This window comes from Phalaenopsis equestris, unplaced genomic scaffold (genome assembly GCF_001263595.1).
Source record: "Phalaenopsis equestris unplaced genomic scaffold, ASM126359v1 Scaffold000078, whole genome shotgun sequence".
Taxonomy (NCBI): domain Eukaryota; kingdom Viridiplantae; phylum Streptophyta; class Magnoliopsida; order Asparagales; family Orchidaceae; genus Phalaenopsis; species Phalaenopsis equestris.
Window position 1 is genome coordinate 29,260 of NW_018164520.1, and position 15,345 is coordinate 44,604.

Below are 15,345 nucleotides of genomic sequence, written 5' to 3' on the forward strand. Positions count from 1 at the left end.
CCCTCTAAGTGAGATTCAAGACACACTTTTAGACGAGTGGCGGGTTCCAAAACTTCGGTGGGTGGAATAGCCCATTCGGGTGACCGAGTAGCCTTCGTGGATCCTCGAGAATAAATATAGCTGAGTCTAGTCCCATACGAGTGTTTGCGATCCCTCTCATCCGAATCTTCTTTTTGTTTTATCGAAGCTTTGGGACGGGGCACTCGTGTTACTTTTTCTTTCTTTCGGGATTTCCTTAGGAGTTTTAAGGATTTTCTTTTACTTGAGTCTTTTTCGTTGATTTTTCTCGAGTTTTTCCGCTTTTCCTCGAATTTCCTGGACTTGTTATACATTTAGGCTTGCTTTTTGAGATGCATTTAGGCTTGCTATACTTAAGGAACAGCGGATCTCACGGGCGTACAGGTTTGATTTACATTTTACAGCAATTAATTTTTCTGTTTCTACCTGCTACTGCTCTTCTTATACAGCATGTTATACCATTTTTGTTTCTACCTACTACTGCTCTTCTTATACAGCATGTTATACCATTTATGTTTCTACCTGCTACTATACTGTACAGCATGTTATATTATTCATGTTTCTACTTGCTATAGCATGTTATACTGCTCTGGTTTTTTGCCTACTACTGTTCCACGTGCATTTTATTGTTTACTCCTGCGTTGTACACTTTACATTATATAACTTCAAGCATGTTTCCTTTTTGCGTAGGATGTTTAGAGAACTACAACCATAGGGTCGTTTGATTTAACATTATAACTGGACACCCTAGAAAACTTAAACTCGTCACGTCGAGGAGCTTGGAGCTAGTGTAGTGGGCAGCACGACCATCTTCAACAGCAGAACATGTCTTCCCCAGCAAAATCAACCGATTTCATATTTTTCTAAAATTATATATATATATATACGTAAATTGAAACGTCCTTCCGAAACGGGCGATGGGATTTCAATTCCGGCTGCCGACAGCTTCTTATCGACGACCCCCAAACTACCTCTTTTTTTTGTGCCGACACCAAGCCCTTGGGGATTACTTTAGCCCATAAAGGGACTTTCATAGCCTGCACACTTGTCCCCTGGAGGTAATAGAATCAAAACCCGAAGGAAAAATGTATACACCTATTTTGCTAGCTCAACATTCAAGAATATATTATTGACATCTAGTTGGAATGAAGGTCAATCATTAGTCACTGCCAGTGACAACAAGACCCGAATAGTGTTTAATTTAGCCAATGGAGCAAATGCCTCCTCATAGTCAACTTCGAATGTCTGTGAGTGCCCTTTGACGATTAATCTTGTCTTGTTGCATTCAAAGGACCCCGTCAGAGTTGAACTTGGTGCTAAAAATTCATCGACACCCTACAACTTTCTTACCCCGAGGAAGGTCCACGACATCCCACATATGGTTTCGTTGAAGGCCATTCAACTCCTCCATTACTGTCATTTTTCAGGTTGGATCAGCAAGGGCAACCTCAATCGTAGCAAGGGTTTGATGGTTCATCATGGCAGTAGCAAATGCTCTGTAGATCAACGAAAAACTGTGAAAAAATACATATTTTATCATATAATAGAGAGAACATGTTTGATTTCATACCTTAATCGAAGAACTATCCTCATTTGGATGAGGGGTTGTGCTGAGGATGTCGCACGGAGTGGACTCAAGATCTTGTAAGGAGGTAGCAGGCTCCTGAGTTGGAGCATTGGGACGGGTGCGTCGAGTGTAAACACGGACATTGGGAGGAGGAGATGGTGCACTCAACGTGACAGGGGACTCCTCAGTGGTGGGAACAATGGGGTGACCATCCATAGGAGTAGGATAAGAGATACTATTGGGGAACTCAAGCTCCCCTTCACTAGAGTTTGAGCTAGAGAAATAGGGAATATTTTCAAAGAATGAGACATCAACACTAACATAGATTTTGTTTGAGGTCGGATAAAGGCATTTGATACCCATTTTGAGTTGCAGAGTAACCAAGAAGACATGTTTTATGGATCTGAGATCAAGTTTACTTCGAGTAGGGGCAATGCATCCAAAATTTTGGGATCTAAGCAGAGAAGGCTTGATTGGTAGGGAAGCATGACATCAGGACGGCTAAAGGGGTTCTTGTGAATTTTAGAGAGGACTCGTTTTATGAGAAAAGTGTCTGTTATAATGACATCATTCCAAAAACGTTTTGAGACAATGGATTTAAACATAATGGAGCGAACAACATCAATAAGATGGCGACTTTTCCTCTCAGCTATCCTGTTTTGTTGAGTGACTGTGCAAGAACTATGATGGAGGAAGTCTTTACTTACTAAGAAATCATTCAAAAAAGAGTTAAAAAAGCATACGAACATTGTCAGACCGAAGGACCCGAATAGGAGTTTTAAATTGAGTTGTGACAAAGGTATATAAGTTTTGGAAGGTCAAAACGACTTCCAATTTGTCTTTTCAAAATTTTAACTCATATGTCATTTAAGTGTGGTCATTAATTAATATCAAGAACCAACGTTTATTGTTGTAGTTGGGAGTGTGAGAAGGTCTTCATATGTCATTGAAAATGAAGAAGAAAAGAACAGAAGGTGTGTAGGTATGAGGTGGGTAATGGACCTGGGGAAGTTCGGCTAATCGACATGTCTCACAATTGAAATTAGATAGATTTTTATTATAAAACATCAGAGGATACAAATTTTTCAAATATTGAAAACTAGAATGACGTGACGATAGTGTAATAACATAATGAGAAATTCAATAACAACTGAATCAATAACCCATGGACTAGATGAGGAATAAATTGTACGAGTCATAAGAAAAGTACATTGTCAGACATAAGAGGTTAATGGACCCGCAAAGACTTGGTTAGCTCCAATAAACTTTATCAATTGTTCCACCTTATTTTTTAGGAATTCGGAGGATTCCGGAATGTTCTGGGTAGGATTCGGTTGAGTTGTGTCTAGTTCGATCGTCGTCGAGAGTCCCTTGGCTTTAGAGGATTTGGCCAAGGGTTTGCAAGTCGGCTTTTCGTGAAGTTTCCAAAAGTTGTACCAAGTGTGGTTGGGCTTATGACAATAATCACAAGTGGAGTGACCAGTTTGAGGTGTCATGGACAAGGTTTGAGCACTATTTGAGATCAACGTGGACGATTCAACTCAAGGAATAGAAGCTCCGAGCATGAAAAGTCTCCTGCTTTTCTCCCGACGAATTTCGGTGAATGCAGCACGAGCAAAAGAAAGAGAATCCCAACCAAGAGTAAGACCCAGAACTTCGTCAACGTCTTTGTTAAGGCCAACAATGAATTGGAACATACAATCCATTTCTATAATCTTCTGGAAGAGGGATAAGTTGGCTGGAGAATCTCAAGTGTAGTTGTAAGGTTGCATTTCATCCATAATGCAACAAGGTAATTATAGTATTGGGCCACGGTCTTTGACCCTTGTTTTGCCTCTCAGATCATTTTGTTGTGGTATATAAAAAAAAAATAGGAGAAAGATCTTTGACGAAGCGAAAATAGCACGAGAAAATTCACACCAGAAAACAGTAACACAGCGAAACACAGAGATTTACGTAATTCGGCAAATTGCCTACGTCCACGGAGTTGCAGAGGAATTTACACCAGTCGAACGTCTCGACTTACAAGAGGAATCTCTCACTTCGTTGCTCTCTCTTCTTCGTTCTCCCTGTTCTTCTCTCTACACGAATCTCTCACTTCGTTGTTCTCTCTTCTTCTTTCTCCCTATTCTTCTCTCTACACGGAGATACACTGAATAAGCTCTACACCGAGATACACCGAAAAAAATAAACTTACAAGAGAAATAAACTTAATTCCTCTTCTGCCATAAGCTACCAAAAAGAAGCCAAGGGAGAACAATCTTCTTCTTCTCTTTTCTTCTTTCTACTGCAAGAAACTACTGTTCGCACTTCTCTTCCTCTATCCTGAGGAAGCCCGAAGAATAACACAAAAAAGGCAGTGTTAAATCAGAAGAGGCGATCTTCCAAGCCTCGTCAAACTTGCTCTCTCACGTTCAGTCACCTAGGCTTCACACAGACATGAGAGGCGAGAGAGGCGAGAGAGCGGGAGCAATTTCTCTATTCGCGAATCGACGCCAGGCGGGAGACACGACTATTCGCGATCAGGTGTAGGCGGGAGCGGGAGCGAGAGGCGAATTGGTCGGACCGAACCGTGCTCCACTATAACAAATCTCTCACTTGGAGGCCGATACACAGGCAACAACATCTCCTTCCTTAAAATGATCCTCCACTGGCGATGTCGTCTTTTTCTTTAAACATGTATCCTCCATCTCTGCAACCCAAAGTCTCTGTCTTCACACCAGAAGACCATTGAAGCTGTTCACAACTTCAGTTTATCAAAAGTAACATCTTTAGTCAACATATCATCAAGGTTCACATAGTTTTGCACCTCCAAAATATTTTCTGAGTTACTCTTATCTCTACTTATAACTCCCACTACATGGGTAATACCATGTCTCTGCTGAAAGACTTTTCCAACAAGTCTAGTCTTATACCTCTTACTGCTATACCTCTTACTGTCACCAAACTCAGTCTTCACTTGGTACACTCATTTGTTGTGTAATGTTTTCTTCCCTGGTTGAAGTTATGTCAGCTCTCACTTGTTCGAATTTTCATCTTACAAGATTTCTTCATACCTCTGTGATTCACCACCATTGCTCTCACTTGTTCGAATTTTCATCTTACAAGATTTTTTCATACCTCTGTGGTTCACTGTGATTCACCACCATTTGTCTGTTGAACAATAGGAATGAGTGTCTCAGACTCACTCTCATCTTCACTTTCATTATCAACAGAACTATAAACTGTCAGTAAAAGTGCATCATGTACTTCTTGAGATATCACATTTGTGCTATCATTCTTTATCTTCTTGGGATTTCTGCAGTTTCTCTTTATGTGGTTAGCGTTGCCGCAATTCTAGCAGGTTGTCTGCTTACCAGTTCTAGCAGGTTGTCTGCTGACCAGACTTTGATTTTGATCTCCCTCTATTTGAGTTCTTGTCCTGTCATTTCCCTCTAAAATTAACATTCAGTATCAAACTCATACATGAGATCTCGCCAGAATTTTTTCTGCGCACCTCCTCAGCCAAAATCAAATCACAAATATCATCAAATTTCAGTTTACATTTACTTACAGAACTACTAATTGTCATCTTCATGTTTTCTCAACTATTTGGCAATGATGCCAACAATACCAGTGCATGTAACTCATCATCAAAATCAATTTCAACAGATGACAATTGATTTGTGATGGTATTAAAATCATTTAGGTGTTGAGCAACAGAAACACATTCCGCCATCTTCAAGATTAATAATTTTTTTATCAAGTACACATTATTATTCGTCGATTGCTTTTCATACATATCTGATAAGAGTGTCATGAGATGTACAGTCATCTCCTTCACGAAGTTGTGTGTAACGAACCTCGATAGAGTCAATCAAATAACCCCCGGAACTTGTCGATCCAACAAATTTCATTCAGTTTCATTCATCCTTTCAGGTCTTTTCCCCAATAACGAAAGATGAATTTTTTTTCCATAGAGGTAATCTTTTATCTGCATCCTCCAATAATTCCATAGAGGTAGTCTTTTATCTGCATCCTCCAATAATCAAAATCTACGCCATCAAACTCCTCGATCCCTGAAACCTTCACTTTATATGCAATCATCATTCTTCTTCATATCCGAAACACGGCCTCTGCTACCAGTTGTTGTGGTATATATAAATAAAATAGGAGAACGATCTTTGACGAAGCGAAAAACAGCATGAGAAAATTCACACCAGAAAACAGTAACACAGCGGAACACAAATTTACGTGGTTCGGCAAATTGCCTACATCCACGGAGTTTGCAGAGGGTTTTACTACTTGAGAAATTTACACCACTCGATCGTCTCGGCTTACAAGAGAAATCTCTCACTTCGTTGTTTTCCCTTCTCTCTCTTTGTTCTTCTCTCTCTGCATCGAGATACACCGAAAAAGCTTTACACCGAGCTACACTGAAGAAGATAAACTTACAAGAGAAATAAACTCAATTTTTCTTCTGCCACAAGCCACCAAAAAGAAGCCAAGGGAGAACAATCTTCTTCTTATTTCTTCTTTCTTCTGTTGCAAGGAACCACTGCTTGCACTTTTATTCCTCTATCCCGAGGAAGCCTGAAGAAGAACAAAAAAAGGTCGTGTTAAATCAGAAGCAGCGATCTTCCAAGCCTCTTCAAACTTGCTCTCTCACGTTTCAGTCGCCTGGGCTTCACACAGACAAGAGAGACGAAGCTCCCCTTTTATCGCGACTAAGAGAGGCACAAGAGCGGGAGCAGTTTCTTTGTTCGCGAATCGACGCCAGGCCGCGACTATTCGTGACCGGGCATAAGCGGAAGCGGGAGTCTGTAGAGGGAGAAATCGGGAGCAAGATTGGGAGGACCGAACCAGGCTCCAGCATAAAAAATTTTAGATACCGATTATGTATCACGAACAGCCATCCAGAGAGTACTATCTGAAGAGATGAACATGCACGAACGACCAATAGATATTTCCATGGAGTTGATCAACCATGATATCCCCATGAAGTTTTCCACTTCCCAAGCTCCATATGTCGGGTCAGTCTTTGAAGGCTCACGAATCATACCTGAAAAGTGAAAAAATTTCCCACGTCCATTGATTAATAAAGAGATTGCTTGGGACCACTAGAGGAAGTTGTCGTTTAATTTATAAGTTTGATCAAGAAACTCATCTTGGCTTTCGGTCCTTCGATCTCCAAAGGAGTAGGGTTTGGAGTCGATCCTCTAATGGAGTCAAGAACACCTCTTGAGTGTGATTCATTGAAAGAATTATCATAATTCCGACTGAGCCAAATGATATGTTATTGCGAGCCATTGATGAATTTTGGTAGATTCACAAGGATCAGATAGAATAGCTGGAATTGCAGGTAGCAGGAACCCTTCCTGCAAATCAGCAATAGAGAAAGTTGGGACCTTTCCACGAGAATGTTGATACCACAAGAAGTAAATCAGTGGTAGAAGTAAAGGACCCACTAATACCACGGAAAGGCCGATACCACGGTGGATGAAGCAAATCAACTAGGGGAAGGCTTGCCGATTTACTTCAGCGGCAGAAGCAACTCAAAGGAGGAATAGGTGGAGGCTAGACTCCCTGTAGGTCCAAGCTGTTAGGAAAAGGAGGCCACTAACCCTAGATTTAGAGTTGGCTCTGATACCATATTAAGATTTGGAATATATCATAATAATTTCATTGATAGAATGGGTATTTAAACCAATTGCAATAAGCATAATAGTGGAAAATAATAAATGTAAAATAAAATAAATAGGAAAGAAAATAAAAAAGAATAGAGAACAAAAGGAAAAACAAATAAAGCACAAAATGAAAAACATAATCAAGGAATTAAATGAAATAATAAGTATTAAAACAAATAAAGCACAAAATGAAAAACATAATCAAAGAATTAAATGAAATAATAAGTAATAATGGCAAAAGAATAGCCACTATAATCTAATAAGATAATTTATTTTAGATAATAAAAAAACAATCTAATTATTGGAAAATGGCAATGGCCAAAATAAACATCTACATTAAATATTACTCTCTTTACATTAAATATTTATATATTCAAATTCTAAGTAGATTGTTTGTGTTGTCCTTCTTAAATTTAAGATTTATATTACATGTATATATTATACAATTTCACAAAAATATCAAATGATATTTTCCCTTTATATAAAAGATTTGTCAGGAAATCATTTTTTTTTTCAAATAGAGCTCCATTTCAAAAATCAGATACAATTAGTGGTATTCCTGTCGACAATAGCTTTCTCTCAGCTGCTTTCAAAAGTCCAACTATCCAATCATTTATATTATATGACTTTCTCTTCATATCACATCACTATCAGTGAATTTTATGTGGTTTTGGGTAGTTGTTACATGCTTTTTTTGCATACAAGATATAATGTCTAGCCTATCAAATAAAAATAAAATTGATAAAAATCTAAGCATATATTAAGGGGGAAAATTACCATTCATGGTATTACGATGAAGAATAGCTTGAAATATCGTCCCTTAATAGCATTAATTTTATTAACCTTTAAAATTTTAAAACTTTAAAAAGCCCAATAGGGTTACAATAAATTTCAGCGCTACCACAAAATCTCTCTACATAAAATACATAAACAATATAAATAACAAATTGTAATTAGTAAATGTATGCGTGGAATTTAAAGGAGAATATGCATTAGTCTTGAAAATATATTTGAGAAGTTTGATCATACATAAATATGAGTGCTACTAGCTCAATTTAATAAATAAAAATGAATAATTTGCCCGATAAAAGTGCGAGGAAAAGCTTGCACGCACAAAACAAGCAAAGTATTATTACGGATAGGAGAGTAAATTTTAGAAGAGATGAATTATGATGGAGAGGAACATACAAAATTTCAATAATAGTTGAATAATTTAAAAATACATAATATATGATTTAAATGGGACTTCATTGTTGATTTTATTCTAATAATCTTGAGAGGTTAATATGTATTGTAGAGTTTGATCATTATAGTAATTAAATGTCTTTAAATTGGTGTTTAATTAATTAAATAGATTGGAATAGTTGAGGAAAAAGCCGCACAACATGGTAAATGAAGGAAAAGGAATTTTTGAATTTTCTAAAGCATATATTTTGAAGGATAGGACGTACTGGAGCATTTCCCCTTGGTTTTTCATCTTATTTCCCTAGCATTTAGTGCTGTGGTTCTGAATGAAAGTTATCAAAAAACATGTCAAGTCATGAAAAGCATAAAACACTGATAAGACGTTCTACTAAAGGAAACAGATTTAATAACAAAGGAGAAAATAGTTTGATTCAAATATATTATTCGCTAAACAATGGAACTTACGACCTTATTTTCAGAACACAAGTAGAAAGGTTCCCTTGCAATCTGGAGGGCTTTATCCATCTCAAGATATCCAGCTGAAACCATCCTCCGTAATACTTTGACCTGGGACGACTTGGATCTTGAAAAATGTAAAATTTCTAATTATATTGGAGTAAAAATAAACAAAGAGAAGCTAAAGGAAAACAAAATTACGTATCACACAAAAGCAAAAGAAATTGACAATCGTAAACTTTTAACAAGGAAGAAAATACAAAACATATTCAAGCAGAAAATTGACTTACTTTTTGGGGTATTTCAGTGGATTTAGCAATTCAGGGCCAGGCAGAATTCCAGCGAGCATTGCAGATTCCCCAACAGACAGAGAAGAAGGCCTCTTTCCAAAGTAATACTGAGAAGCTGACTCAATACCATATATTCCATTCCCCCAGTACATCTGCAAAATGATCATATGACCGCTTAACCCCTGATTAAAAAAAAAAACTGCTAGCTTTACTCGGAAACTGGATGCATAAGACGTAGTGCTCGGCTGCTGCAAGGAATTAAAGAATAAAGACAAAACTGCTAGCTTTAACATCTTTTTCATGTTAGTTTTTTTAAAAGATTTTCTTTCCCACTAAAAAGGTATAAAGGCTAAAAAAAATGAAATGCAATGATTTTAACTCGTAATCTAAAAAACATTTTTTCCAAATCCAGGAACCTTGATCTGAGTTATAGGTATTGTTGAATTCGAAATTGTACAGGAAACACATCCAAGGAATAGAGCATTACAAGAAAGAATTGTTCGGGAAACACACCCAAGGAATGGAGCGTTACAGGAAAGAGAGAAAAGGAGAGAGAGCACGGTAATGAACAATGGGAATGCATAACCTTTATTCGATAAAAGATCCCCTATTTATAGACATAGGGGGTACAGATGTGAGATTACATTTATGCCCCTTTTTATTAAGATAATGAGGGATATTTTAGTATTTTATATGCATGAGATTAATATGTTTGTCGATGGGTCCTTCCGAATAGGAGTCTACCAATCGGTCTGTTCTTTGGGCACGCTGACCGGTCAAACTAATGATACAATAAAGAGCCGAAGGTAGTGGCCGCAGATTGGCCCGGCATCCCTCAAACAGGTTTCTTTGACTTAGTTCGGGGGGATAATAACCAGTCAGCTAATTTTTCAGCTTCTCACTATTGTTTCTCCATCAAACTGTCAGATTCCCTCAAGTTAGTTTCTCAATTTCCTTGCTTCTTGAAATATGTGTTCTGATAAAAACAAGTGAATCTTTCATAATGCAAAAATGTAAAAAATAGGATTTAATTTATAACGATATTATTGTTCAATAACTGACTCACTTAAATTTTTGTGCTCAAGATTAAGACAAATATGACACGGGAGCCTTTGGATCAGCGCATGCTTCATTCTCCATCCTGATCGAGCGCATTTGCTCTCTGCATCTCAGAGTTCGCCTTGTTTGCCCCTTTGCACTTCAGAGTTGTTGTGATGGTTGACGGTCGAGCACCTGGGGCAAGGTCTCACAATAGGGAGGCGCCTCTTAAGGCCCTTAAAGGCATGAGCTAAGGTCTAGAAGGAGGAGGAGAAGAAGAGGCTAACTAAAGAGAGGCTTATAGAGGAGAAAAGTAAGAAAAGAGTTGTGAAGAGGAGGAAAACGTCTGACCTGAGGGACCATATGGGATCCTTTGATTCTCTTGTCAGGCAACAAGAGAGGATTCGAGAAAAATCCAAAGGATGGCCGATTGATCCTCATGCGGAACTTTTGGTCCCTGTTGTTGAGCCGCCATCTTCTATCAAGACGCCCGTCCCTCCTGTTTCTAAAGTGTAGACCCCACAACCGTTGGGATAGTCCAAGAGATGACCGGTACCCCCCTACCGCCCGGATCACTACGAGGGGTTGAACTTCCTCCATCGGTCATGGGACAGGAAAAAACTGATGAGAGCAAACTCCAAGCTCACCAAACCTCTCAGAATGTTGAATCTGAAATTGTCCAGAAAACGCTCTCAAGGAATAGAGCGTTGCTGAAATTGTCCAGAAAACGCTCTCAAGGAATAGAGCTTGCAGGAAAGAGAGAGAGAGAGAGAGAGAGAGAGCACGGTAATGAATAGTAGGAATGCTTAACCATTCTTCGACAAATGATATCATATTTATAGACAGAGAGAGTACATATGTGGGATTACATTTATGCCCTTGTTTTATCATAATAATGAGGAATATTTTAGTAATTTATATGTATGAGATTAATATGCTCGTCGATGGGTCCTTCTGAGTAGGAGTCTACTGATCGATATGTACTCAGGTCAGGCCGATCAGTCAGGCTGATGATACTAGGGTTTTGGGGGGAATAATAAGTTAGTGGTCGCTGATTGGCTCAGAATCCCTCGGACATGTTTCTTAGATGGTCCAGGCGGATAATAACCAATCAGTCGATTCTTCCACCCATCACTATTTATTTTCCATCGAACCATCAGATTCCCTCAAGATTTGTGCTGACCTTTTTTTTTACAGGTATATATTTACTTCTCCATGGCATATGTCTTAATCTATGGAAAAAGATGAGTGCATAGGATAGCCAATAATTTGAAAATATCTGACCAAAGACCATAGCTGAAGAGTCATTTTGCATCAAATGTTTAGATATAAACTTATCAAATCTTATACTGCAATTATTCTCTCCTCTAATATTCGCCCTCTTTCAAACTCATAAATAGATATGAAGTGAACCTACTACGAAGGATGGAAACCTAGTCAACAACTATATTTTATTGTTACATATTGTATTGGACATAGTATATTGGTTTCAAATAATCATGTTGTTGTTCCTCAACAATAGGTTTTAATGTTTTGGGTTGAAAATGGAATTGAACACCGGTGCATTTGGCCAAATTTTGGTCCTTCTTGGTCCTCAGCAATTTTGATTGGAGAGGATTATTTGAATGAGCTCAAGTAATTCGTATAGCTTATGGCTTACACTGATCAAGATCACCTTCTATCACTATAAAGAAAACCTCAAGTGCAGGTGACTCCAATGGTGAATCCATGTGATTGAGCAGGATCTTAGTACATCATATCTGTTGGCATTTAAAAACTTATACTCAAGGGGGAGCGATCTCTCGCCAGAGTGAGAGATAGTGATTGCACGTGAAAATATTTGATTTATTCCCACATTGGATAGTTGGACAATTTGTGGGTGTAGAGATACAATGGGGTTGGCCCTCAACCATTTAAACTTTTAGATTGAAGAAGGATTTATCAGATATATTCAGCTCAACTTTATTCTCCATTTAATTTACACCCTAATACATTAGACTCAATACTAATTCTACTATAAAATGACTAAATATAAATTTACCACAATATTCTAATACTTAGGTGATAAAACTAGTACATAATGAGTATTCTAATAATATTTTAGGGTCTAATTGTTTTTGCTTCATTATAGGCATACAATTCAATGCCCGACAATCTCAACTTATAATTGATTAAACTTTGGCTTTTATGCTTCAAAATGTTTGAGGATGGGACACTAAACTTTATATGATAAATAAAATTTAATCATCACAAATTAGTAAAGCTAAAAGAAAAATTATAAACAAACTTTTTTTTAACATATTTAACAAATTCAAAAGACTATTAGAAAAAGTTTAGTTTATGCAGTAGCACATACTAAGACCAAATATAGTGGATGGACAAAGTGATAACATAGAGATACAACAGCACAAAATACTCTAAGATTTATTTGTTAAATAGAAACTATAGTATACATCCATGAGAGGGAAGAGAGGAACCGATCCACTATCGAGAACACACGCAATTTGTACAAACAAAAAGGGACATAAGAAAATGCTCTTACTCAAATTTGGGCATAACAAATCACACCAAATCTCTCATACCACGCACAAGAGAGGTGAGGATCGAAGAACATAAAATATAAAAACCACTGTCACAAACAAGCAAGCTAAGTGATTTTTTCCTCTTTTTCCTAAATTTTTCCTAAAAATTTGTTTTTTTTACCCCCTCGCCCCCCCCAACCCCCCCCCCCCCCTCTTTTTATTGCTATTCCCTTTTTGTTTCCTTTCAAATAGCCCACTAAATTTATTTTTTATTTAACTCAAGAAAGTATCAAACACTCCCTCTTACTACTTCACGTCATCATGAATCTCAACCCTTCTTGCCTAACAACCATACCAAAAAACCTACGAGAATTCAAGCATGCAAGCCGCCCTCACTACTTCACATCATCATGAATCTCAACCCTCCTTGCTTACAAAAATACCAAAAAAACCCCGAGAATTCAAGCATGCAAGCTGCCCATCTAACCCTATCTTCTTTTTAATGCTTTTATAAGGATTTAAGAAAATAAATTTTAAACCTAAATATTATTTAAATTTTATCATTGCTACTTCAAATGGCCCATTCTTATCTAAACATAAGGGATAATTTACATTTATCCTAAAATTATCTAGCATAAATTTTATACTTATCCTAGTAAAATTATTGAGGCAAAAAAGACATGTATTACACATTCTCCCTCTGATAATACACTGCATTCTGATGAATATGATGTTAGGGATGAATCATCACTGGTCTGGCAGTTGATGTTCTTTTAATTATAAAAAATCATATATTCATTTAACATAATCTTTAAAATTGTAATTATTCTTATACATTAAACACAAGATAGCTATTGAATGTCATACTCGTTACATGGCATCTATATATCAACAACCTTGACTATGTGAACTCATTAAATTGATGATGATCATAAGCATATATTAGAATGTTTAATTATTTATGTGGGTCTAATAAGGTAAATGAGCACGTAACTTAGAAAACAAAATCATGAAAATCAAAGCATAAATATGAAATATGCTTAGATTAGACTATTTTTATCAATTTTGTATGAAAATCATATCAAACAACTTGTAATAGTTCTAAAAGCAAACAAAATGAATCTTGCTAATAAAAGATATAATCATATTTCATATAACTTAATTATATCAAAAAGTTTAAAAAATCATCAATTTTTGTTAAATACTCTTAACATATATCATGTAGGCTTTTTGGGTCACCGCCAACTCACTAGCAAAGCTTGAAAGTGTGGCTGAGACAATGCAATATGGGATCTAATTTACAGTCTTATGAGCTTCCATTAACTTAATAGGCTTATGAGCCTTCATTAGCTTAACATATAACCATAAGCATCTTTGTATGGCTCGACAAATCATAAAATAGTACATAGCAATAGCTAATAAAAATAATTATTTAAATTAAAATTTCTAGTTTTTTTAAATTAGGTTGAATGATTTTGGGCTTGTTATCATTCTCCCGATATCCACTCCAAGTAAATAGTAGTATATCTTCTTGCAAACTAAATTATTGCTACTTAAACAAATCATTATAAAGTCTATCGACTAGCCTAAATTGAGAGTGCTCTCGTAAAAGCGGGTAGTAATTATTCGTAGAGGTTCATGTCCATAGAATATCTTCAAGCAATAAAGTCCTTGCTAAAGATTAAAATCTTTGAGTTTTGTCTAGTTTGATTTGACTAGAATAACTCAAATATAATAAATTCAGGCAAAAATTTTAGGAGCCACACACATTCAACCAAATATGTTGCGACATGGTCATCAAACTATCCTGGATAAAAGAAATGAGGGAGAACAAGCTATGGCCTTTAAAATGCCATATAACGTGCAAACTTTAAGACAATAACACAACAAAATAAAAAACTATCCGTCTTGAAATGACAACTGGATAAGCATTAACCCAAAAAACAATGAACCAAGCAAACCTGCAATGAAGAGAACATGTTCTTTACAATATTGGTTGAAACCAAGTGGTGTGCTTGTGAGTTTGTCTAAAAATGCATTGCAGGACACAAAATCCCTTGCTTTGATTTTATAAGATCAACACATTATAATATATAATCGTTGATTGGCATTGATAAAAAGATCATTCCTAATAAACGTAAATCACCACACAACCTTGATAGTAAATAAATGAGAAGTTATTTACAACACAAAGTATAAATGTGAAGATCTTATACCTTTTTCAAGTATGAATACAATATTTTCCATTTTGATATTCTCCTCTCTACCATCAGAGATAATAGTCCCTCAACAAACTTTCTTGAAATTTTACGCTCGCTGGTCAGAAAGACTCTCTTCACAAGCTGTCAAATAGGAAAAAATTTGACTCAATAGTTGCATCAAATCAATAATGTTAATTGGTAAACACAACGCCCACTTGATGGGCATGTTGGTATTTGTATAATTAGATTTTAATTTCATTCTTTAAGAAAATGAAAAATGGTAAACACAATGCCCATAAAAGTTAATTAATGCATCTTATAGATTTAAGGTTTATGCTAGTTTCAAGTTTAGAAAAAAAAATTAAGCTGATCATTACAATCGGATGCTTAGAAAAGTAAGGT

At 36.5% G+C, this 15,345-nt stretch overlaps 1 protein-coding gene across 5 annotated transcripts in view; it reads right to left on the reverse strand.

The window, feature by feature from the left end:
• LOC110019778 (putative transglycosylase H16_A0665) overlaps positions 1-15,087 on the reverse strand; it is a 38,363-nt gene extending 23,276 nt beyond the window's left edge. For 4 of the 5 annotated variants that reach the window (XM_020717605.1, XM_020717603.1, XM_020717600.1 and 1 more), the window contains exons 1-3: positions 14,959-15,087; positions 9,183-9,334; positions 8,905-9,019 (exon numbers count right to left, since the gene is read on the reverse strand). In XM_020717605.1, coding sequence (XP_020573264.1) covers positions 8,905-9,019; positions 9,183-9,334; positions 14,959-15,012 — 321 coding nt within the window. In that variant the 5' untranslated portion in view covers positions 15,013-15,087. Of the gene's footprint in view, positions 1-8,702; positions 8,759-8,904; positions 9,020-9,182; positions 9,335-14,958 lie in introns of all 5 variants that reach the window. The other variant, XR_002293482.1, reaches the window with a different exon arrangement.
• Positions 15,088-15,345: the final 258 nt, after the last annotated feature.